This window comes from Ctenocephalides felis, unplaced genomic scaffold, assembly GCF_003426905.1.
Source record: "Ctenocephalides felis isolate EL2017-DRISC unplaced genomic scaffold, ASM342690v1 CF-g0.4_SCAFFOLD_01886, whole genome shotgun sequence".
In the NCBI taxonomy this organism is placed as follows: domain Eukaryota; kingdom Metazoa; phylum Arthropoda; class Insecta; order Siphonaptera; family Pulicidae; genus Ctenocephalides; species Ctenocephalides felis.
Window position 1 is genome coordinate 21,061,997 of NW_020538040.1, and position 25,877 is coordinate 21,087,873.

At 30.0% G+C, this 25,877-nt stretch overlaps 1 protein-coding gene across 1 annotated transcript; it reads left to right on the forward strand.

Moving 5' to 3' along the window:
• The first annotated feature begins 6,536 nt into the window (after positions 1-6,536).
• LOC113374759 lies at positions 6,537-24,983 on the forward strand. Its single transcript, XM_026614729.1, has 11 exons — positions 6,537-6,733; positions 14,576-14,787; positions 15,026-15,234; positions 15,660-15,839; positions 15,956-16,127; positions 16,241-16,422; positions 16,542-16,631; positions 16,885-17,194; positions 17,321-17,437; positions 21,623-21,897; positions 24,847-24,983. Exons 1-11 carry the CDS (start codon positions 6,647-6,649, stop codon positions 24,981-24,983), a joined length of 1,971 nt encoding a protein of 656 aa, XP_026470514.1. The 5' UTR covers positions 6,537-6,646.
• The last annotated feature ends 894 nt before the right edge of the window (positions 24,984-25,877 follow it).

Here is a 25,877-nt window from a genome sequence, read left to right on the forward strand (position 1 = left end):
TATTTTTAAATTGCAGAAAAACCATATTGCCACTAGTCAATGTTTTGGTCAGATTCGAGATCTATTGTCCAGATCCAATGCGTTTTTTTCTATTCGGAAGGGATTTTACAAAATAATAGCTATTTTGTATATAATAAATAATTAACAGTATTTGCACAATATTTTTAAGGTTTCTATTAGTCAATGCTTTAAATCTATTAATTTTTTTGTTTACACCATTGCCAATGTAAAGGTTTAGTTAGTTCTTTCTACCCCACTAACATGTAAGCTTTTATATAGATTATATTAAAAAAAACTGTTGAATTTAACTTAAAAATAACAATACATCATACAAAACAAATAAATACGTATGCCTGAGAACTATATTCAGGTATCATAAACTAAATACAAAAGTTCAAATCCAAAAAAATACTTTTGGTACAGTGATGGCTGGTTACCATAGACATTACACTACATAGACTGCTAGTCATCATATGTTTTCCAATGTTTTCCATTGTAAATAGTGCTCAAACATAAAAGGATATGTGACGTCACATGTCTGAGCGAACATTGCCGACGACAATCGCGGAACTCTCCCGATTAATTAAATGTCATATGCCATAGGTTACGTGCCTAACATAGGCCCTTATAATATATAAACCGATTTTAACAGGTAGATTCAATTTTATGTATATTTATTTCACAGGGGAAAATATTATTAATATCATTTCTTATAAAATTATCAGCCATCATTTGCCATTATATTATTGAAATAAAACTAACAGATAATATTTGAATTAAATTAACTATTATAGTATATTATTAATATCATTTTTTACAAAATTATCAGCCATCATAATTGCCATTATATTATTAAAATAAAAATGTATGACATATGATATTTAATCAATCGGGAGAGATCTGCGATTGTCGGCAATGTTCGCTCAGCAAGTGACGTCACAGTCCCTTCTATGTTTGAGCACTTATTTTGCGCTCGACTAGCAGTCCTTGTAGTATATGGTCTATGCTGGTTACACTTAATTTGCCTTCTACTTTAAAATAGTATCATTAAAACATTCTATGGATCTTTTTACTCGCGGACCTTTAAATCTCGCTCTACTCTACTGAATTTATCCGATTAACACATTTGCAAAATTTGATATTAATTATCCATTTGTTCTGCACTGCAACTTAGCAGCAATGCATGAAATCTATATTTACAAATTTCGATTATTACTTTCAATCGTTGCCAATTAATAAAATTCCCATGCGCTAATAATAACAGTTCTGTGCAATGTAATCATTATAGATATCTTCATCTAATTTTGATTAACTGTATTTACACACAAAAGAGTTTGATTATTAAATTGCTCTTAGCCATTTTATTATAACATCATGTTAGAGTATAAGCAATTATAAGTAAATTAATCTTTAGTTCTACGCTGAGTCAATGAACCCGAACAGTAAAACGTTGGTAAATATGTATTATGGAATCTTGTTTATATTCTATATTAATATATTAATTTTTGAATTTACTATGCCGTCGAATTGTTTTGTATAGAGCATGGATAATGTAATTTGAATTTTTTCTCACCACAGTATCGTTAAAATATCAGAATTCTAAATGAAACACATTCAACTGTATATATGTTTTTATATATAATCCTTATAAAAGCAAAACTTCAAATTTGATGAATTATTAGAGTTTTCTTGTAAGTTAGTGGTTAGAGCTATGGGATTTTAATAAGAAGTTCCATTTTCGATATTCGTCTCGGGCAACCTGATGTCAAATAATTTGCACTTGTAAATATAGACAGTAATATAGTATATAATAGTAGTTTTCAAGTATTATAGAAATTGTAATAATAAACTCATAACATACAGATATAACAACCGTTTGGGTTGCCTTTTAAAAGAGCGATGTAGTTGATTAAATGATCGCAAAATCTAGTAGATTCTTAAGATTTAATCGCTGTACAAATGGATACAAAATAGTGGTGTATGGCATCGTGCCTTAAGGTAAATTGCTGGAACTTTTCGTACCAAAAATTATTTTTTTTAAAATAGATTCAATTTTTTTTTAGAACTCTGAAACAAATTAATTTTTGAGATTTTTAAAATTTTTGAAAGAAATTGACCTTGAAAAATTTGATTTTTTTATAATTTGAAATATTTTGGGAACTTTGAATTTGGGAACGAAATATAGAAGCGCGTCTGGTTTAGGTTTAGAGTTTAACGTTTAATTATTTTTGACCGCTAATTCATCCAGTTATTTTTGTCACTTTTTATTGGATCTCCGAAACCGCTAGACCTGCCTTTCCAAAGATTCTTAATTTTGTCAATACAAATAAGATGTTTTTTGGCACTTTTTGCCCCGTATCTTCGAAACGGCTAGACCTGCCTTTGCCAAAAACTAATCTTCTTATCAATCAAATGTTTTTTTAATTATTCAAATCGGTTGACCTGTGCTCCCGAAATCGTCGACGAAAATTTGTATCCGCACACACACACATACATACATACACAAGCACATACATTCATTTTTTCTAAGGTATGTCAAAATATTCAGAATTTTATTCAAAATTTTGGTCTATTTTAGAAAGAAATGGATGTATTATATGTATATGTTGTGTACGTGCGTATGTTTGGATACAATTTTTTATCCACAATATTGGGAGCACGGATGAGCCGATTTGAATGATTCAAAAAGTCCACCAAATTGTTATACTTTGTAGCAAGAAATAGATAGGACAACAGTTTTATAGATAAATATGTAGATAGTTCTTATTTTATTTTGAAACACAGGCCATTTTTTGGAAATCAGTACCTTTAAAGCTGAAATCCAATAGCATCATTGAATATTTGAATAGTCTTAAAGAAAATTCATAGGTGATGTCACTTAATTTTGATCAATGCCGTGAACATTACGATAATGTTTAGCATTAAGCTCAACATTCCCAGCTTATTATAATACTTTAAACTGAACAAAGTATGATTGGTGTCATTTATCATTGAATTTAATATCAATTTGTCGAATGACATTTTGAGTGAATTGTTCTTAATCTCTTAATAGTGTACGACCGCACGCTGAGGAAAACAATAAGATTACAGATTAGAAACGTCGATCGTAAAATTATTATTAACTGCTGGCACTATACCCATTTGCAGATACAATAATATAGGGTAGAGCGAGGCTTAAAGGTCCACCCATTTATACTTGTTTATTGGGACCACTATTATTTATACTTGTTTATGGATCCACCATCGATATCTCAAAAACAAGTAGAGTTAAGATTTTTTAACAAGAATATTTGAAAGCAGAGGGAAAAAGATGTACATCAAAGTTTTTAAAATACTATTTTGCATAATCATGATCAAATTTAAATTAATAAAATTTAACCAAAAATGATAATAAAGAAATATTCGAAAGAGTCTGTAATAAGAATTTGCATGGTGTTTCTCAAAGATTGATAATATTCATTAAGAGCAATTATTTGTTACGAGTTATTGAACTATTTGCTCATATCAGAACGATTAAATATCTAGCGAAAGTTTTACTCGTTACAAACCAGATACGAGCAATTTTTCTGAAACGCCTATTAATCATAAAACAAATAGGAAAGCATAAATGGAAATAGAAATTAAATCATTTATGTAGAAACAATTTTAACATATTTAAACAAATACTTATCATGCAAGTAAATAAATACATGTAGGTACTTTATACTATGGGTCTTATGATGAAATATTATAGGATGATATTAGTCAAATATTTTCAATTTTAATCTGATACTCTTAGTTTCATTTAGTTATATATAACTTATTTAGTCATAATATATAGAGCGGGGTTTAAAGGTCGGTGGGTGAAACATTCCACCACCAATATCTCAAAAACAAGTATAGTTGAGAATTTTTTAACAACAATATTTTAAAGTAGAAGAAAAAAGATACATAACCAGCCATCACCTTGATTTTTACGACGTTGCAATCGGAAGATAAACGCAAAGTTTGAAAATTCATAACAGAAGTTTTTTTTTCGTTGTTAGTTTTGCTGGTTGTGAGCACTGTTTTTTAGTTTACGAGATCCTAACACAATTTTTAAGTCTACGTTATTTAAAAGACATTGTACTTGTTTCCCCGAGCTGTCCCATTTTACCCCGCTCATGAAGTAAAACGAATCAGGTTACAAATTTTGGAAAAACAGCAAAAAAACACATTTCAATGATGAATTAGCTCATGGTTTTCTGAACGTAGTCAGCTAGTTCTTTGTTTGATATATGCAGTGGCGGATCCAGCTTCGGCGTCAGGGGGGGGTCATAATTGAAAAGTTTTTATAGTCCTCAATGAGTATGTAACAAATATATATATATATATATATATATATATAAAATAGAGCGGGTCTTAAATATTTGCGGGTAAAAGGGTCCACCACCGATATCTCAAAAACAAGTAAAGTTAAGGATTTCTTATCAACAATATTTGAAAGTAGAGGAAAAAATGTACAACTAGCCATCATCCTGATTCTTACGACGTTAAAAAAAGCATTTTTACAAAAGATAAATTAAATAAATCTTTATTTCAACTCTGCTGGTGACTATTTTGGACAAAATATTAAATCAAGAGACAAGATATTGGACAAAGTATCAAATACAGAGTTATCTCTGTAAAAAATGTATCTATAAAATTCATATTTTTTATTGGTTGAGTAATGTAGCTATTATTTCGTTAAATCCTTTTGAAATTAAAAATAGTAAATTGGATTGTTTGTCCTCTCGCCGTCCGATTTTACCGCCTTTGGGGTAAAAAAAGACCAAGTGACAAATTTTTTAAAAACAGCAAAAAAAAACACATTTTTACAGTGATAAATTAACTGGAGGTTGTACTAAAACATAGTCAGATGGTTTTTTGTTTATTGTGTCTTATTGGTTGTTATGTTTTTCGTTTAGTTTTCACAATATAATTGCTCAGATTTACTTAGCCTTACCTTATGTATGTGTATTTTTTAAAAAACAATACGCGTCTTTGACGTGAGTCAAAATTCGATCTTTCCTCGATGTTTTCTCGTCTAAACCGACGTTAAAATTTAAAAACTATAAAATGAAAGTGGATAAGCGCTTGCGTTGATAAGTTTTTTTGAGACAATTGGTCGATCCGTTTCTTTACTATTGGCAGAAAAGTGCAAAAATTATCGTCCATGTTTTTGTAAAAAATTCTTAACCGTTTTTTATTCGATTGATATCATTTGGAAATAAATAGTTTCTGTCGAAGATCGGTCAAGTCGTTTCTTTTTCATAATGGATTGTCACATTTTTTGGCGATTTAAGTGAAACTTTGGATGGCGATAAATTTTCTACTCTAAATGAACGTACTAAACTATAATAAGGCCTGCGACAAGTGGTTTTACTTATGATAATTAAAGTTTGGATTATTTGGCCGCGTTTTCGAGGGATTCAAGGTATTCCCAGTGGATTTACAATATCACACATAATTGAAAACGAAGACATTAACTCGGAGTATTTTCTAAAGGCAAATTTTCAAAATTTAATAATTTTTATAATTGAACTAGTTGCCGTAGGATTTTAATGGTTTAGTATGTTCATCAAGACCAAGTACTCTATCGATAAACCAAGTAAATCGTCTACTTTTAATTTTAACAAACGTCAAAAAAACTACTCATTTTCTCAAACTTTGATGAATTTTCAAAATTAAACTACTTGTCGTAAGGCCGTAATATTTCAATAAGTTGTATAAGATCATGATATATATCATCAAAAAAAGTTTCATAAAAATCGGCTCAAATATTTTTTTCAACGACGAAATACAAGCAAACGGCTCGGTAGATTTTCACCTAAAACTAATCAGTTTCATTCTCAACTAATATTTTCGAACAGTTTTTATTTTTTTAAAATCGAATCTGTAGTTTGTGCTTAAATGTGAACAAAAAGTTTAAAATGGTTTTTAAATGTCTGAAATCGGTCCAGACGTTTTTGAGCAATCGCCGATGAAAAGTCTAATTTTGACAAGTGCCAAAAAAACGATACTAATTTTTGCAAACTTTGACAAATTTTTTTTAAGTCGTCTATTTACAGATGTTAGGATTACTGAAAGTTCATGCATAAGGACCACTCACAATCAGTTTAATTTTTTGATTTTTGAATGAAATTTTGTTCCTGAACTGTAATAAAACATATATTCGCAATACGATTAGAAAATCCTTAAATTTTAGGGTTTTTGACTCCGTCGATCAACTGATCTACAATCAGTTGAATATTCAAGTTATAAAATGTGTTTGGTAACAAAATACATAAATAAAATAATTATAAAGTAATTTTGTTGTTGAATTAGTGTTTTATCTAAGTCCTAAAACAGGCTCAGGGGGGGGTCATGACCCCCGTGACCCCCCCCCTGGATCCGCCACTGGATATATGCCATTTGTTTTGATATTATTGGTTAACTACAACTACTAAAATCAAGTTTTTTTGTTTCTTTCTGATTTTGTTTTATATCAACTAATAAACTTTTTTTCCTTACAGGGCCCAATAAGCCAGCGACCATAGTTGTTCGAGTGGGCAACAACAGACCAGACCTGGGAACAAACCCTGTTTGCAACCGATTTACAGGTTCTTTAGAAGAAGGTCAACCTCTGTTTTTGCCCTGCAACCCTCCCATGCCAGGAGCATTTGTCAGTGTACATTTGGAAGTTTCCCAACCAGCACAGCTCAGCATTTGCGAAGCTTTTGTCTATACTGATCAGGTGAGATAATATAATATTAGTAATAAATGGTTGTCTGGCCGAAGACAGGTCCATAAATGCTTGATACTCCGGAGACAGATCCATAAATGGTTGTCTGTCCAAAAATAGGCTTATAGTTTGAGAATGCCAGAATCAATGGTTTCCTTTACTCCTTGACTATTATTACCATCATTAATCATTCATGTTTCTATACACTTTTATGAAGTTTCTTGTCCAAACTTCTGATTCTATGTTTCCTGCTCCTGTCCAGATATCAAATATATCAAGGATAATCTTATGTGATAAACCTGTTTCTAGGTCATCACTTTATTGTCAAAACTACTGTACTTTATGCGTACGTAGTTATAAAATTTATTAAAACTCTCCTTCGATAATTCAGGTTGTTGGGTTATAATTTAATCCTTGTAGCTGTGGACTGTATTAAACACTGATTGTTTATATATTATGTATTTGTTGCAGTTTTTATTACAATCACTGATTTGTTACTAAGTTATAATGAAAGAAGATATATTTATTTTTATTGGTTATTTACATGTTGTTAAGCGGACTTTGCTTTTAGAAGTGAACAACTAGTTCCCTTAAAACACTCCGCTACCCCCTCTACCTGGGGTAGCAACCATTCCGTGTAAATCTTAATGCCCTGAAGTTTGTCACCTTCATGGCCAATATAATAAAACGAAAAGACGTCCGAACAACTACATTAAAATTAAATTTCTACGATTTATTGGATGTATCTACCATGTGGAAAGTTTTGGTTTAGAGTAACTCACTTCTCAAAAAAGTTATAGACATTTATGATAAATAGATTTGAATGAATTTTACGTATTTTTTACCGAATAATTTAAGAGGAGGTAATTTTTTTTAGAAATGTCATGTATATTACAATTTGAGGCAGATTCAATAGAACATCAGATGATATTCGAATATATCAACAGCAACATATTTGAATCTATCTTGATTTAGTAAATGTAGATGTGAACAAGTTTTTTAAACAATTATTGAAATCTGTTAAATAAATAAAAACAAATTATCATTATTTATAAAAGCTATTTTTATCACAATGGTCGTTTTGGGGTCACATATTTTCAAGCCAGATAAATATTTTCTAATCAAGAATTGGAAATTAAGACAAAGCTTCAAAGGAATGTTTATTGATATCATAAGTATAAAACTATAGTGTTAATTATAATCAAACGTTAGAGTAAGAGAAAGTTCTTAGTATTTGTCGATGAAAATGATTAAATAAAGTGAAATAAAATGAATCATAAGCCTTTTACAAGAATTTTAATCCAAAGATTTGAATAGATTAATTTTAAGTTCCATTTTTGGATAGTGTACCGAATATGTTCAATAATAGTACGTGTAGGATTCTTTAAGATTCTATATCAATGGTAAAAAATAGTTGTATTTGATATAAACAAATTCAAACTTTTTTCATTCAAATATACAGAAACAATATTTTCTTTCTTCTAAAACATGAATTGTTAGTGCAGAAGCACAAGAAAGCCCACAGACCGCAATAATTTGATATTAATTACTAATATTTATAATATTTTATTTAATTTTAATATATTGTCAATCATTAGTGTAAGGTACATAAAAATCTAAATCCAATTTTTATAGTAATTTTGGGTTAAATGAAATAAAACTAAACTAAAATTTTAGTAAATAGATACTTATATTACATTCATACGGTTCTAGTAAAACCCACGAAAAAAATTTAATTTATTAAAGAATTTATAATGATATTTGACTACATTTTTTATTTATTTTTTCAACAGCAATCAAAACTACTTGGAATTACATTGTTTTATAGGCCGTTAATTTAAGACCTAAACTAACATTTTTACTAGATTATTTGCAATCGATCAAAGCAATATCAAATATTATTAAAGTATTTATTTCAATATTAAAACAGAATTTATCTTCCAAACAGAATGTACAAATTGTTATTAGAGCAATGCACATAAAAATGAAATGCATATACTGCACTAATTTTACGAAGGTTGAATGAAATTGCAACATAAAAGTGAGCTATTATTTTAGTAAACAAATATTTATATTTAACGCTTTATGAATTGATTGCAACGTTTACTATGAATTCAAATATTAATATTAATCATCCAGCAAATTTTTAATAATATATATTTCATCGTTTTCCTTTTCTCAAGGTACGTCATCAGCTTTTTCTTCTTCCAAGAAACCATATAGTCCATCATCTGTCATCGTTATATAAATGAATTCATACGTAAACAAGAATATAGATACGTCTTTCTAAAATATTTCCAACGTAAAATATTAGTAATATCGACTTTGGTACAAAACTGGATCGGATGGTTGAGAAGAAAGTTCAATTAAATAGAACTCGTTCTACGATAAGACCCACAACACCGACTAACTCTTGTCTATATATGCTTATTATAAAACATTGGTGGCTAAACTGAGGGTTAAATGCAATTTACCAATAATTTATCCAATATCTAATGATAATTAATATTTTTTTGATATTTGGGTTTTACTTTGAGATTTCTCTATTTGTTAGGGAAATTCACTGCAAAATTGCTTCAAATAATTAGGATTTTATTTTCATGTATTTTTATTTTATTTGGGGTTGTTTCTAACTGTTTTTAATTAGGTATGTTTCACATTTTTTTAGTTTTAATTTTTTTCAATTCAAAATATACATCCGACATCCAGTAAGACAATCATTACATTTTTTTATCATACAGTAATTTTCACTAGGCTAAACTGAGGGTTAAATACATTTTGTCAGTAATTTATCCAATATCTAATAATAATTAATATTTTTCTGATATTTGGATTTTACTGCGACATTTCTTTATTTGTTAGGGAAACTCCCTGCAAAATTGCTTTAAATAATTAGGATTTTACTTTCATGTATTTTATTTTATTTGGGGATGCTCTAAGTGTTTTTTATCAGGTACGCTTTACAAGGGTAACCGACGTCCAGTAAAACAATCGTAATTTTTTATATTATTATATAGTAATTTTTACATCTGTCCTTAAATGGTCTAATAAATTATACAGACAGTAGGATTTTGAAAAATTACTTTAAAAATACACAACCTTGTGACCATTGTTAAAGATTTTGAAAATTGACATATATGGATGTAGCATGAATTTTAAATGATAAAACAACTAACTTAATTTTAATGGATTTTAATATTATTTATCAAGATCAATAATAATTTTTGAATATCTCAATAACATCGTATTACATTACATTATATTTTATTAAGTTACTGACATTCATAATTTTGAACTTATATTCTAAATTTTACGAAAATTGATAAAAAATTTAAAAATGAACTTTGTGACTGCCTTGAATACTTAAGTGCTAATTATTTTTTTAATAATTATGACGAAAATTGAACAAAATTGTATAATAAGTTTGAAAGCTGACGGATTTTTATTATATTCTTAAATAGTGTTAATTATTTTAAAATCATATTAAATTGTTTAGTATTCAAAATGTCATTTGAACGATTCAAATCGGTTGATCCGTGCGCCCAAAAACGTAGACGAAAAATTGTATCCATACATACATACACACACACATACACATACACACACACATCTTTCATCATTTTTTCTGAGGTATGCCAAAATGTTCAGAAACCTCCAAAACGTGAAGAAATGTAAAAATTTTCAATTTCGATTTTTGGACGGTTACAATAACATACCCTACGGGAAGTTAATAAAAAAAGATTGGATTATTCAAGTATTTACAAAATAGATAGGAATATTTTTTTCATAATTACTAATGGTTTCGATTCAAAGCTAAGATCTACTGACTAGGACTTGAGTTATTGTTCCAGCAATTTAAGGCACTATACCCAAACCCACTAGTTAAAAAAAAATATTTTATATGTAATCCTATCCTGGTATTTTCCCATCCGGCCCGCAGATCTCGATATCTTTACACCTCATATGATGCCGTTTGCAATAGATAAGATTCTTGTCGAGTCAGTGAAACCTCCGCAGCGAAGTGTTGCAAGAAATACCAGAAAAAAACTAATTCGATATTGCTTCCAGTGAAAGCATTCACGTCGAAAACTTTGTAACTTAATGGTTTTGTGGTCTTTTTGGAAATTAATATTTATTTAATTAAATACCATGAGATAAACTGTACGTTTTTATTATTCTTAATATATTTCCTGCTTCCAACAAGCTTTTTAGTCACAGAAATGAAATTGGAATATTTATTTTACTTTGAAATTTAATATATATATATATATATATATATATATATATATATATATATATGTAGAGCTTCGAACAAAGAATCCAAAAAGTAATAAAAAACAAAAAAGTTTTTAAAAAAAACATTTCTTTTTTTATTTACTGTCAACGTTTCGGAACTAGGTTCGTTCCATCTTGAGGACATCTGTCAAGAAACATGATCTTTATAAGATTTAAGCAAACAATATGTTTAAAAAAAAGCAGAAGCTTTTCTTCTGCTTTTCTTAAACATAATAAGACTTGAATAATTCGTCCTATGAGCTGTTGTGCTGACATTTTGACGTGGATTTTATATATGGTAACAAAACGGTTGTCCTATCTCTATATGATAAAATTATTATTACAATTTTGATCCAAAAATGTAGGATAATGGCTATTTTCACTTAGAAACATATTACTACGTATATTTCCAAGTAAATACCAATCTCACTTGACATCAGGCTATCCAAGGACCAATCAAACCTGGCACCTCTGCTTTTATGTTCATAGCTCTAACCACTAGACACAATTTGCAAGATTTTTCTTATCTAAAAAATGTATCAATTTCAGTATTTCTGAAAATTTTAATTATTTGAACATATATATTAGAAATCAACAAATGATGCTACAGAATATTACAACATTCCTTTATAAAAGTACGTCATGCTAAACCGTATTTTTTGCATTATTTTAAAAAATTCTGAAGGAAATCGTCCGACCTTCATTTTAGTAGGTATATGTATCAAAAAACTACAGTTACAACACTGAAGGGCATTGAAGCGCAATGCATACGCATCCGGTGTTTGTTTATTTCTGTTTTTTGATAACATTCATTTTGACTTTTTTAGGTTCAAATCGACTGCAATATCTGAATCTGATCAAAAAACATTGAGCAAATATGCTATTGCTAAATTGACTTGCTGCAGTGATAAAATCTATGGCCTAGGGATAATATTTCATAAGACGTGCGAGTTGGTCTTCTGATCGGTCATTTGGGGCACCATGCATCTTGAAAATTTGAAATAATTAAAATTTCCAGAAATACTGAAATTGATACATATATGTTTTTGTTTACAATTCATACAATTCTCTTCTCGCATTAGTGTATTTTAGGCCTATAAAATATGAATTGTGAAATTCACAGTATATATTTATAATAATCTATTTGAAAATGCACAAAATTACTTTTAATCATAAATTAAATGAAAATCTGGCGCAAAATTCTTGCTCTTCTCTCCAGACAACTTGTCAGAAATTTTGTTACAAAAATACTGGCGTCTTGTGCACCGGGCTTTAGATAAGAAAAATCTTGCAAATTGTGTTCTAGTGGTGAGAGCTATGCAGATAAAAGCAGAGGTCCCAGGTTTGATTTCGCTTCGGATAGCCTGATGTCAAGCAGTAGTGAGATTAGTATTTACTTTGAAATATACGTAGTAATATGTTTCTAAGTGAAAATAGCTATTACCCTACATTTTTGGCTCAAAATTGTAACTAGTGGTTTTTTCTGGAACTTTCTGTACCAAAATTTTTTTTTTTTTTTTAATTAAATATATTTTTGAAAAAAATTGACTTTTTTGGAAAAAAATATTTTATTTAGTTCGAATTATTTTGGAAAGTTTGAACTTTTTTTCAAAGCAATCGCACTGCTTTAGCTGCATGGAGACGCATATCGAAGCGCGTAAGCGCCGCGTCGCCGTCTAACGAACAAACACATTATTAAAATCTTAATAAAATATCTGATGATTTGATGTACATATCACAATCGCTCCAAGTTTTCAAGAATTAAGACTTTTTGTTGAACTATAAAATATTTTTTTTTAAATCGTTTGACTTTGAGAGAACCTACTTTGAAAAGTGTGTTGTCAAATTTCATCAAAAGTTTAATTGGGGCTTTTAATTAAGATTGTTAAATGGTAAAATACTTCATAATTTTATTATTGAATCATTTCGAGTGAAATAATGAAAACCTAATAATGCAAAATGCTAAACTACAATTGTCACTCGTGTAATAATTTGTAATCAAAATGATAATTACAGCAAAGCAAATTACAGCAATAATTAGATTTCAAAACTCTTACTTATTATATTTTCAAATTATATTCGAGTATAAGAAATATCTCTGTTTTTTACTTTATAATTAGATTAAACCAACATACATCTTGATGACATGTAATTTAAAATTTCTTTATTCTTTTTTCTCTATTAAAGTAACTAAAATGATTTGTTAAAGCGGAACATAAAAAATAATTGTAAACGACTAAAAATGATGTTGCGCAATTGGCGATAAACACTCTCACTTTTTTACACTATGTGTTAATTGGCGAATGTTTGATTAATTAAAGAAATTAATTTATTCGAATGCGTAAATCGTAGACAGAGAGCTAGTAAGTGAAGGTGGGTAAATTATTGGAATAACTATTTTTAATAACATCTTTCAATAGTATCACAATAGATGGTATTGAAAGGTGTTAAGTTAAAATAGATATTATTTTTATATTATAACGGAATATATATATTAGGGTAATCCTTAATATGGACATTTTCGAATTTCCTTGCTCCCAAGGGCCCAAATGGTTCCAAATTGATAAAAAAGAATTCTCTAAAAGTTTTAGTCCTTAATATTAACTTTTAGATAGTGCGCAATTCAATCAAACTTCCTATAGAAATAGCATGGAAAAAAAATTGAAAATTAAAAAAAAAAATTTAGGTATAACTTAGCGACAAATTTTGAATAAACTCATTCATTTGTTTGCTAAATTATATCTAAAAACATTTTTAAATTTTTTGAAATTTTTTTCATGTTATTTCCATACAAAACTTTGATTGAAACCAAGCCCCACAGATTGGTAATCGCTGTCATTATTAACCCTTTTCACTCGGATGCCACCGCTCCGGCGGCAAAATACATATAAATCTCGCAATTCGCTAGTGGAAATTATGTTTAAAATTTAAAATATTGTATAATTTTTTTTAATTTATTATTATACTCAGCTCCCTGTTTTTAATTCTTCCAGCCAATTATATAAACAAAGAAAACGACGGATTATGCAAACAGTTTTGTCATTCACTACTTCCTTATATTTTTTCAAATTCCGGATATGGTTTTATACTAATAGCTTTTTTAATATAAACTATTGATTTACTGCTTTTTTGTGTACTAGATGATAACCTATAATAGATGATACCACTCTTAATTTTATAAGATATTTAGTATTTTGATGATATGATAAAGGATAAGAAACTAGTATTGTACATTTAATGACTTAAGCCATCATCTTCAGATATTAATTAATATCTGAATTACTATAATGTAATTGTAAACTCAAAAAGGTAAAATTTCTCTTATTCCAGGCACTCCTGTCGGCAATTTCATAAAATGCCAGTTAAATTGCCTAATGTAATATCATCTCATAGATTTTCAAGATTTCAACTTTACTCTATATGTGGATTTATTTCTATCTAATTCATAAAGATTTGCTTGTACCAAGTTCACAAACATTAATCAACATTTTACGATATCCAATATTCTGCCAACTTTGACTCACAAACGTCAATTTCTGTTTATTATTTATTTAACTCTATTACAATTATTTCTTCCAGGCTTTACCAATTGAAAGATGTCCCCAATTCAGAGACCAGCCACCTGGCTCCACAGCAACATACAATGGCAAATGTTATTCCTTCTATTCTCGTCAACCTCTGGCCTTCCGTGAAGCTCTGGCATTCTGTAGATCCCGTGGAGGAACCTTGGTAGATGAAAGTAATCCAGCTCTTCAAGGATTTGTCAGCTGGGAATTGTGGAGAAGACACAGGTAGATAAACTTGATAACTAGATATTAACTATTTGTTATAAATAATTATAGGCAATAGCTTATATGTTGAGGTTGATTAGAGAAGTGGCTGCTTTGATCTTGACCAATATCATTATTGGTAAGCAGTTTGTGACAATTAAATTGTTCAAACTTATTTCATCAATATAAGTCAAAATTTTATTAACTTATTAATTAATTTTAATCTAATTGTTTATTCCAATTTTTTTTTCTTGTTTAGGAGCGACTCTAGTTCGCAATACTGGATGGGAGCAGTACGTGATCAGACAGATAGAGCTAACTGGAAATGGTTGTCAGGAGCTGATGTTACTGTTTCCTTCTGGAATCTTCCTACAGGAGAACAAGATTGTGCACGCTTTGATGGCAGCAAAGGATGGCTTTGGTCAGATACTGATTGCGATGTTCCACTGAACTATATATGCCAACATCGTAAGTAGAACAATATAATATTATTACTTTTTGGTTTTTGCTACTTTATTATAATACTAGCTGTGTATGCAATAATTGTCTTTCACGTGAATCATATACGAACTCCTAATCATATACGAATCATATACGAATGTTCTTTGTTTGCTATTTTGAAGATGTCAACAGAAGCAGCTATATATGTTGATTTTGATATTACTCTATTACTACAAACTTAAAATTCATTATAAACACAATATTTTATCATATTTATTTTTAGACTTATTTCATTTCGTAGCCATCAGCCTCGAAAAACAACCAAATGTACATTTTTATATATTATCTATAGACATATGCCAATTTTTATTATAGTTTTCTTTTTTACTTTATATCTTTCTATATTATCTATTACTTTTTAACTTATTATTTATTATATTTCTACTTTACAGAACCCAAAGCTTGTGGCAGACCAGAACAACCACCCAATTCAACCATGATTTCTGATAGAGGTTTTGCAGTAGGAGCTTCTGTTAGTTACGCATGTGACGAAGGACATCTTCTTGTTGGACCCAGTGAAAGAACTTGTTTGGAGACTGGATTCTATGATGAATTCCCACCTGTCTGCAAAAGTAAATAATACTGAATATTGATTTTCATTGCTATTTATAGAGATCTAAAGATTATGTAATAGCATGTAGAAAACGAATGTTTATGAATCGTTTCTAAAATATTATATTATTACCAGGTATACAATGTGGTTACCCAGCAGAAATTCGCAGAGGAAGTTATTCACTTTTGAATGATAGCGTAGGTTACTTGAGTGAAGTTTTATATACCTGCGAACCAGGATCAAGAATGATAGGACGCGCCAGGCTCACTTGTGATCTGGACGAGAGATGGAACGGTCCACCACCAAGGTAAATAAATCTAACACGATATTGTACCTAGCAATATAGTTCATTACACTTAGATACCAAAAGTTTAGTGTCTTAGTGAAACAAATCTATAATGAATATTTTTTCCAATTTAGGTGTGAACCGACTCAATGCGAACTGTTGCCTTTGGTATCACATGCAATTGCTGAAGGAACAGGAAGAAATGTTGGAGATCTTGTTGCATACTCATGTCACCGGGGGTACACTTTATCCGGAGCTCCAGTTTTAACGTGTCTGAATAATGGTTTATGGGATAGACCAGTTCCTGAATGTATAGGTATTGTAACTGATTCTTTAATGTTGCAAATTTAATCATTGGTTTTTATTTTTTACAATATTAAAATATTATCAGAATTGAAATTTTGTCAATTATTTCATTTATAATTTGTATTACAGAGGAATTAGTTATACCAGATTCTCCAATTCCTGCTGTCACAGCATATAAACCACATCCTCCAAGACAAACCACTCCAACAATTACTACAGGTATTAAATTCAGATTTTATTTTTAGACCATACTTCTAGAGTTATTCCGAGATTATTGTTTTAATTTTTGAATAAAGTTTAATAAAATTATAGATCTTTTTTAAAATATTATAATGATCAATAATTAGCGATGACTTTTGTGTGACGCAGATTTGTAAGATCGATGGTGCTAATATCATAAAAATAAAATAATATATATAATAGTTTTCAAAGCTCTGTTTCTAAAATATAATTTTCTTATTATAATTTTTAGGCCATAGCAGCAGTACGACCCCAGCTAGGCCAAAGCCTACCAGGCCGCGTCCATTCTCCATAAGTCCATCCACGACTACAGTCAGAGGTCAAGATAGTCAAGAGAGGACACCAGTTATCTCCGGAAATCAGCCAACACAAGACATAATCAGAGCCAATAATAATAATAATAGGCAGTACACAAATCCACCAGTTCGAAAACCCCAGAGTCCTTTGACAGTCGCTCCCAGCAATGTTCTAGTTGTGGCCAGGCCTTTGGATCATGAAGACACACCCGTACCAGGACCTGATAGACTTCCGGCGAATAATAGGTAAAATAATCATAGAAGAATTATTGATATTTCCATAGCTTAAGATTGATTTCAAAATATCTTCCGGTTTTGAGAGTTAACTTTTATTCAAATAAATTCTTACTAATAAAAATGTTCATTTCTTAGATCTGAAGGTCCATTAGGAGCTCGTCTGAATCTTGGAGCAATTGTAGCTCTTGGAGCATTCGGTGGCTTTGTTCTTTTAGCAGCAATTGTTACTACAGTAGTTATGCTTGTCAGAAGGTGAGTTTTTAATATAAATATTTAAAAATAAAAGCAATTGAAATACTTTCTTGTAAAAATCTATTGCAAAAGTTCCAATCTGCTAATTAAATCTACTTCTCTTAGATGAATAGCTTTATTGCTTATTTCATTTGCTTTTAGTTTCTGCTGTAATATTTATAAACATATTTTGGGGATTCTTAGTGTGAAGACAGGTACAACGTGATGGTTTCTGGCATGACAAAATATTTGGGATTTTACATTTAAATATATTTTCTAAAAATGCTTTCTTAAAGATAATACACAATTGAGAATTTTTTTATTTAAATCTTAATTTAAACTTTCATTTTAAAATAGTCTTTAAATGTTTAATCTCAAATATTTAATTGTAAATATGTATATTTTTTGTTTGCTGGTATTTCAAACATAGATTTTTGTTCATTTTATGTGTTATTACAAACATGTTTTTTCACAATTACACAGTCCCACACTCATCACAAATTTCTTGTCTTCACAGCTAAATATCACCGTTGTATTTTTTTGTCAAAGATGTTAAAATGTATCTTTGATATCATTTTGGTATTTTTTGTCACATGTTTAATAAATGAATATTGGGACTTATATATTTAGAGAGTAAATTAGTTCTTAGTGATTCATTAAACCATTAAACATGTGACAAAGTTCTAAGAATGCATGTGTGTGTGCATAAAACTATTATATGTTGTATATTTGCTATATATCTTTATCCTGTACTCCAACTTCCTTCTCCAATTGTGAAATGCACTTTAAAACGTATATTCTTTTTCATTTTTTGGATTTTTGGAATATTGTTTCTACTTTCGAAATTTTGCCACCATATGGTCGCGGATCGCATGTCGAAAATGTATATTTTTCATTAAATGTGTATATCTGCACATGTTTTTGTATACAAAATCTTTCCGAACCAATTCTCAAATATAGGACCATAGGATCGTCATTAATGGGAAACATACATATTTTTCCATTTCAGTTGTCCTTTTTTTATTATGATACAATATTATTTACACATGTCCTAAAAGGACAACAAGTAAAGTTTTAGGAAATAGGCTTTAAAAATACGAAATCATCAAACCATTGTCAGAGATTGTTGAAGTAATATTTTTGAAATAACAAATATTTAAAATTCTATTATAAACTATTATATTTATATCTTAATCTATACTAATTAATTTTGTTTTATTAGAAAATTGACGTAAGTACTAATATATACAATCTTGAGTTAGCATAAATCGTTGAGTTGTTTTTTTAATTATAAAGTTAATAAACGTAAAATGAGTTGAATACAAACTTGACTTGATTTGGATTAGGAACAAATTAGATGTTGGTTTCCCATTATGGTGATCTACAAATAGAATAAATGTTTGTTGTAGTTTGTTATCAATTAAGCATTTTTATATTGTAGGATATTTGTCATATTTTTTAATTTAGATGTAAAGTCACTTTCATGGACTCATTTTCCTAATTTATATATTTTTTTCAAATGTTTTATTTAATTTTACCTTTATTAATTATGAAAAATAAATCAAACCTTATGTATATAACTCTATAAATAAAAAATATAAAAACATAAACTTCTCTTTCGGGAAGTCAAAAATAATTTTTATTTAAATATATTATTTTGATATAAAATTTATTCAAACCTTCTTTCGTTTTTTGAAAAAATCCGTTCCCACAACTTTTCCAACATTAATTTTTACAATACCAATTTTTTCCACAAAAGCTCGCCATCAAGAAATCGTAATTCTAAACATGGTCTTCCTTCGCCGATGTCATTCCGTCGCGATCTCGGAAGCAAATATTTTGCAGGAGAAAATAATTCTTCACATTTTTCCCAACAATCTCCACGTTGGTACACTTTACTGGCGCTACCATTTCCTGATCAGCAGATCGGAAGGAGAGACTTGGCACCAGCCAGGCCGAACAAAAGGCACCAGCGAGCTGGATACTTCTCGAATCCAATGTGACTAGGAGAAGATTTTAGGAGAAGGAATGGAGAAATAAGTTGAAAAACAATATTAATAAATATTGGGGAATTGTTAGATGAAACAAATTGGATGCCAAAAATTGATAAATCCAAAGAAAATTTAAATAAAATATTACAAAACTTAAACCAAAGAAAACCAATTTGACAAATGGCAATTTGATTATGGAAATATTTAGAGAAATAGATTAAAATAGTAGAATTAGACAAATAGAAATTAGACATCATTTACACGATTCCAAACTAGACAATACTAAAACAAAAAATAGAGAAAATTGGTCATATCAAAATTTTTAGAACTAATGGTATATATTTGCAAATGTGCAATAATACTATAAAAAACAAAGAAATCCACAAACTTCAAGAGATCTTATATAATATTACTGAATAAAGAGATAATTTGAATATTAACAGCAAATACTAAAAAAAACCGAATAAAATTAGAAGTATAATATTTTCGACTGACATATTAACTAAAATCTCAATAAAAAAATAGAAAAAACCAAAGAGCAAGAAATGAAAATGTGCCATAAAGCAGCATTTGTAAATTCAAGATTGTATAGTAAGTAATATTAGAATAATAATTGTTTTTAATGTGATGATGATTGAGAGAGTGAATTTGCGTGAAAAATACCAAAATGATATTTTAATATTTAGTTTCTTAAGATATATTTTAACTTACTATTTAATAGTAATATTTATAAAAATGTAGACAAATATGTGTCTCTAGTAACTTCATTTGATTTTACAATTTGCAAAGATCACACTGAATACAACTTTCATATGGAACTTTATAAGAAAAAAAATATCAACAGAGTTAAAATAACGGTTAATTTAATTTATCTTTTGCAAAATTGATTTTTCTAACCTATTTTACATTTTTATTTGCTAATTTCTTATTGTTTACACCTATATATTTTACTGGATATAGTTCTTGGAATATTTTGTTTTTGAACTTTGTAAATTTTTTTTTCTTGTTTACAACTCATCAGTATAAAGGTTTTCGTGGTCTTTTTTACCCCAACTACATTCAAGTTGCTCTAGAGGTTATATAAAAAAACTGTTCAATCTAACTTAAAAATAGCAAAACTTCATACAAACACTTAAAAATTATATTCAAGTATTGTAAACCAAACAACAGTGCTCGAAACAAAAAATACTAGTTAGTATTGGTATTTTGCTTTGAGGCAAGTTACACGAACTTCCCGATATGTGTAAATAATCGACTTAATAAACATTAAATTCATTAATAATGATTAAAAGTATTCCGAGTGGATTATTATTACAAATTGAATCGAATGAGCACGTTAACTTGGAGTATTTTCTAAAAGCAAGTTTTCAAAAATCAATAATTTTTATAATTGAAGTAGTTTCCGTAGGATTTTAATGGTTTAGTATGTTTGTTAAGACCAAGTGCTCTATCGTTATACCAAGTAAATCGTTTAATTTTAATTTTAACAAACGTCCAAAAAACTACTCATTTTCTCAAACTTTGATGAATTTTTAAAATTAAACTACTTTTTGTAAGGTTGTAATATTTTAGTAAGTTCTATAAGACCAAGGTATATATCGCCCAAAAAGTTTCATAAAAATCGGTTTACATTTTCTTTTCTACAATCAATTGCAAGAAAACGGCTCAGTAGATTTTTATTTAAAACTGATCAGTATTATTTCCAATTAATATCTTTCGAACAGTTTTTGATTTTTTAAAATCAATTCGGTAGTATGAGCTTAAATGTGGGCGAAAAATATAACACTTTATTTTCAAATTTCAATGAAATGGCTCGGCAGATCGTAGCGCAAAACTGACAAATGATAGTCTTCAACGAGGTGCATCGAATGGCTTTTAAATATTTTGAAATCGGTCCGGCCGTTTTTTGAGAAAACGTTGATTTACGGCAAAAAATCTGTTCACACACACACATACTTTTTCCAAATTTAGTCTCATTCGATTCAGAATGGCTTGAAACGTCGAGAAAATATAAAATTAGCAAATCGAATTTTTTGATGAAAGCAAACTTCTCCTTCGGGAAGTTAACAAGCACTAATTAAAATTAAAAGAACGTATAAATAGATTTCTACTAATGAGTACTTATGATCAGATAATAAAATATAATTATTTGCATGTTTCTTTAATAATTAGTTATTCCTTAGACATTTTTTCAGTTCATTATTATTTTTTATAGGAACCACAGTGCCAAACACTACAGACACCGCGCGTCGCCCGACTGTAATACCGTCGCCTCATTCGACTCATCCAGTTCCGAATCCAGGAACGGCCTGAACCGATACTATCGGCAAGCCTGGGAGAACCTGCACGAATCTGCCGGTTCCAAAACGGGATTGAAAATCCAGGACCGTACCGCCGCTGCTGGCGTCGGGGGCATCCATTCGCCATTGAGGAGGAAGGAGACCATGGACGAACCAGACGGCGGAAACGGATTTATGCACAGGAATGGAGGTAAATGATAAGTCATTTTTTTTTTATAATTTTATTTGAACAGCAATCAGAACTAATGGGTTCTATGAGCTGTTGTGAGGAAGATCTTACAAACTACGTTTGTTTTATTACAGATGGCAACCCAAACAGTTGTCACATCTCTGTATGATAAATTTTTATTACAATCTCTGTAATAGGGCAAGTATGGTGCAACAATGCCGGGTGAGGGCTATTTTCACTTGGAAAATATTGCTATCTATATTCCAAGTGAAATCGTTGTCAATGTTGCCTGACAACAGGCTGCTCGAAGTGGGTATCGAACCCGGGACCTCTGAAGCAAGTCCCGTCGCTCTTAACCGCTTACCTACGGGCGAGCCCAAATGATAAGTCATATTGATAAAAAAAGTATACTGTTAATATATTAGTAAGTAGGGATTACTGATTCAAATTTGAACTGAAATACAAAATACTCAAAAAATAAAAAATAAAATAGACATCACTAATTCACCTTGAGAATTTTTGAGGTTCTCAGGCATAGCCAGAAGCTATAATATCTGACTGACTTACCATCTTTAATAAACAGTTAATCTTCTATATATATAAATAAGTCGGATTTTCCTTCCTGACGAAATAACTCCAGAACGCACGAACCGATTTCGCGATTTCGACAATTTTGCATTCGTTGAAAAGGTCTCGGGCTCCGCAAGGTTTATAGCTAAGAAAATTAGTGGTGCTTGGCATCGTGCCTTAATGCAAATTGCTGGAACTTCACGCACCGTAATTAAAAATTCGAGTAATGACATTAGTGAAAATTATCAGAATCATGCTGGTTAAGTCAACGAACAATTCTTGCCGCAAAGTATAATGATGTACACGCAGTGAATTTCACCATTCAATCAAAAATTGCTGGCGATTTGGTTTGACTTCAAACGATTGCAATTTCGCCTTGCGTTCGCAATAACAAGTCGCAAGGCCAATCGCTTAGTGTTTGCGGGATAAATTTCAACTAGATTATTTAGAAAATCATTGTTTTTCACATGGGCAGTTATACGTTGCCTGTTCACGAGTTGGAAAACCATCCGCTTTGTTTGTGTTAACGTCAGACCAAAAAACAAAAAATGTGGTTTACCAAAGATCACTTCCATGAAACGGATAATTTTCGGATTCACTTTTATTTACTTAGAGAAGTTCAACTAAAAAACACTTCATTTTTGTAATCGAAATAAATTCATTACTGTTGTGCAATAAAATCAAATTTTTCCTTTTCAAATTTAAAACAAATAAAAAATTTCTTCATCTTTTTCACGAAACCATCTGGTGGCGAAAAGGAGTTCGTCGGGTTTGCTAGTTATTTATAAGAGAAATTTTGTTAAAGGTTGCCAAACTTTACAAAATTACGCATTTTTTGTAAAATTTGTGACTAAGATGATTAATATTTTTATCAGAAATGAGGTTCTCTCATTTCTCAGACAAAAGTGTAAAAATAGATTGAGTGGACATCCATCCATTGAACGACCACCAACTAAACTATTTGATCAAATTTATAACAGAAGAATAAAATTACCAATAAGTTAACATCCGTTTTATCCTTATCTGATTTTAGTATTTGTACTATCATCACTAAAGCAGAATTTCTTAAACTTTTGTCCTTCGGGTCCCCATTTACAGTTGCGAGTTTCTTGGTGACTCCATTTATGACTGCGATGGACGACTCCATAGATATAAAAAATACTATTTTTAAATAATTTATATATTTGGTATATATATACATGTACATATGAAACTATATAGTTTAAGAATTTGTTGAGAACATACAAAAATCGTGTTGTTATAAAACGATATAAATATTTGACATTAAAATCACTCGCGACCCTAGAGTTTTTCCCAAATGGGGTCGCGACTCATAGTTCAAGAAGCCCTGCTGTAAAGAGATCAAATTTGAAGAGCTGCATCACTGAACGTAATTCCTTAGAATATTTTGCTTGACTATTGATATAAAATAATATCTTATGTAGTTAGGTTTTCAAGCTAATACAAAAGTTGGTATGCATTTACTACCAATTTTTCACATACCTTGGGGGGGCAATTCTGCCTTAAAATAGACTAATGTTACGGCAAGGCTATGTTATGGTAGCAGTTTTCATATAAAGTGGTACTAAAAACTGTCAAATATAGATAGAAAGATATAGATATAGATATAGATAGATATAGATAGAAAACCTAAACTAGAAATCGCATAGATGTAAAAAAACAATATCATCATAACTGGATCTTTGAGATATGGTTTGATAACATATGGGTGAAGTTGCATTTTATGTGTGAAACGCCCGATTGCACAGCATATACATGGCATTTTGACAGTATTTAGTAGCATTTTGTATGAAAAATGGAGTGTAACATAGTCTTGCCACAACATTGGACTATTTTACGGCAGTACTGGTCCATAAAAATATAAAGAAAATCATTTCAAATAATTTGCTATTTCAAGTCCTGAACACTTCAACCTCTAATCTAAAAGAGACATCCAGTGGCGTCGGAACCGTGTGGGCTGTCTGGGCTTGAGCCCACCCATCAATCTCAAAAAATTATATGCCCTAGTATGTATTTCTAAAAAAAACGAAGCCACTGGCGGTGTATCAAAAAAAAACAAGCCTACCCATCAAAAATTTGCTTCCGACGCCACTGGGGACATCCATTGATTACGTGAGACTTTTGGGGGAGGGGGGTTTTACAAAAAATTACGGGAAAAGTATAGTAAGACGTCACGTGTATTTATTTTTTACCTAACGTGATGTTTGGCGGGGGAGGAAGAGTATTTTTAAACATCACGACGTATCACCAAAGGCTAGGGGGTGTCTAAAAACCCTTAAAAAATCGATCAAGTGATTAATGGACGCTTCCAAAGTCGTGGAACCTTCAATTTAATAAGGTTTTATCAAATCATTAACTAAGTCTTTTCTATTTTCTCAGCTGGCATGCAGGAGAAGAAACGACACCACCATCATCACCATCACCATTCATCATCAGCCAATGGATTTAGGCAGGAGCCCCACATTGTGGCTAACAGTAGACGCGAGCACCGAGAGCACTCTCACAAGAGATATTGACAACAATCGGATCGACCAAGAATGTATTTCAGAATTACGCTTGAACAATAAAAAATCATTTTTGATACTTGCATTAGGAAGAATTGGAGAAATTGAGAACTGAACTCGTAGGATTCTTTAAATCATTAAGAGTTTAAAATAAAGAGGAAAAATATATAAGAAGATTCATGGATTATTCGCATTGATTTTGGTTAGACAATTAATTAGAAATTAAAGTCAAATAATTTTTAATCATTTGTGATCAAACTAATCTGCAATTTTGGGTACTTTATACGGAAATCCAAAACTGAAATGATTGGATATATATGCATACATATTATGGGTATATATCTTAGGGTTTTACATACTGATTGCTTTTTGACGTTGAAGCAAATTTGATTTATTTTGCAGCCAATTCGTCGAATTAATAGAGGTAACTGATATTTAATACTTTATTTATAGTCCACTCATTATAGTAAGTTCGCCTAGGAATTCGAGATACCCAGCTGTAAGTCTGTAAATACTTGTATATTGACATTTACAAGTTGTCTCAAAACCTACATATGGTAGGGTGTACGTACCATATGTAGGTTTTGAGACAACTTTAAATGTCAATATACAATTATTTCAGACTTACAACTGGGTATCTCGAATTCCGAGATTTTTACCTAATTTAAGCTTAAATGACTGGACTATTATCCATTATAACACTTGTTGTGCGCATCATTCAGTAGATTTAAACTACTTTTTTTTTGTTTTACACAATGAATAAAATTTTTAAAAAATATTCAAACTTTAATTTTAAAATTTATTAATTGAAAACGTGCCAAGTTATAAATATCCAAAACAAGGATATCATCAGGATGTTACATTACATCAAACCGACCTAATGGTCACTATCACCAGGATGATCTT

Excerpts from the sequence above, each read along its gene's own strand:
- LOC113374759 (XM_026614729.1), top strand. The coding sequence starts at position 6,647 with ATGCCAGGAGCATTTGTCAGTGTACATTTGGAAGTTTCCCAACCAGCA. Across the intron at positions 15,840-15,955 it reads ATTCCCACCTGTCTGCAAAA|GTATACAATGTGGTTACCCA; the intron begins GTAAATAATACT and ends TATTATTACCAG. Across the intron at positions 21,898-24,846 it reads ATTTATGCACAGGAATGGAG|CTGGCATGCAGGAGAAGAAA; the intron begins GTAAATGATAAG and ends CTATTTTCTCAG.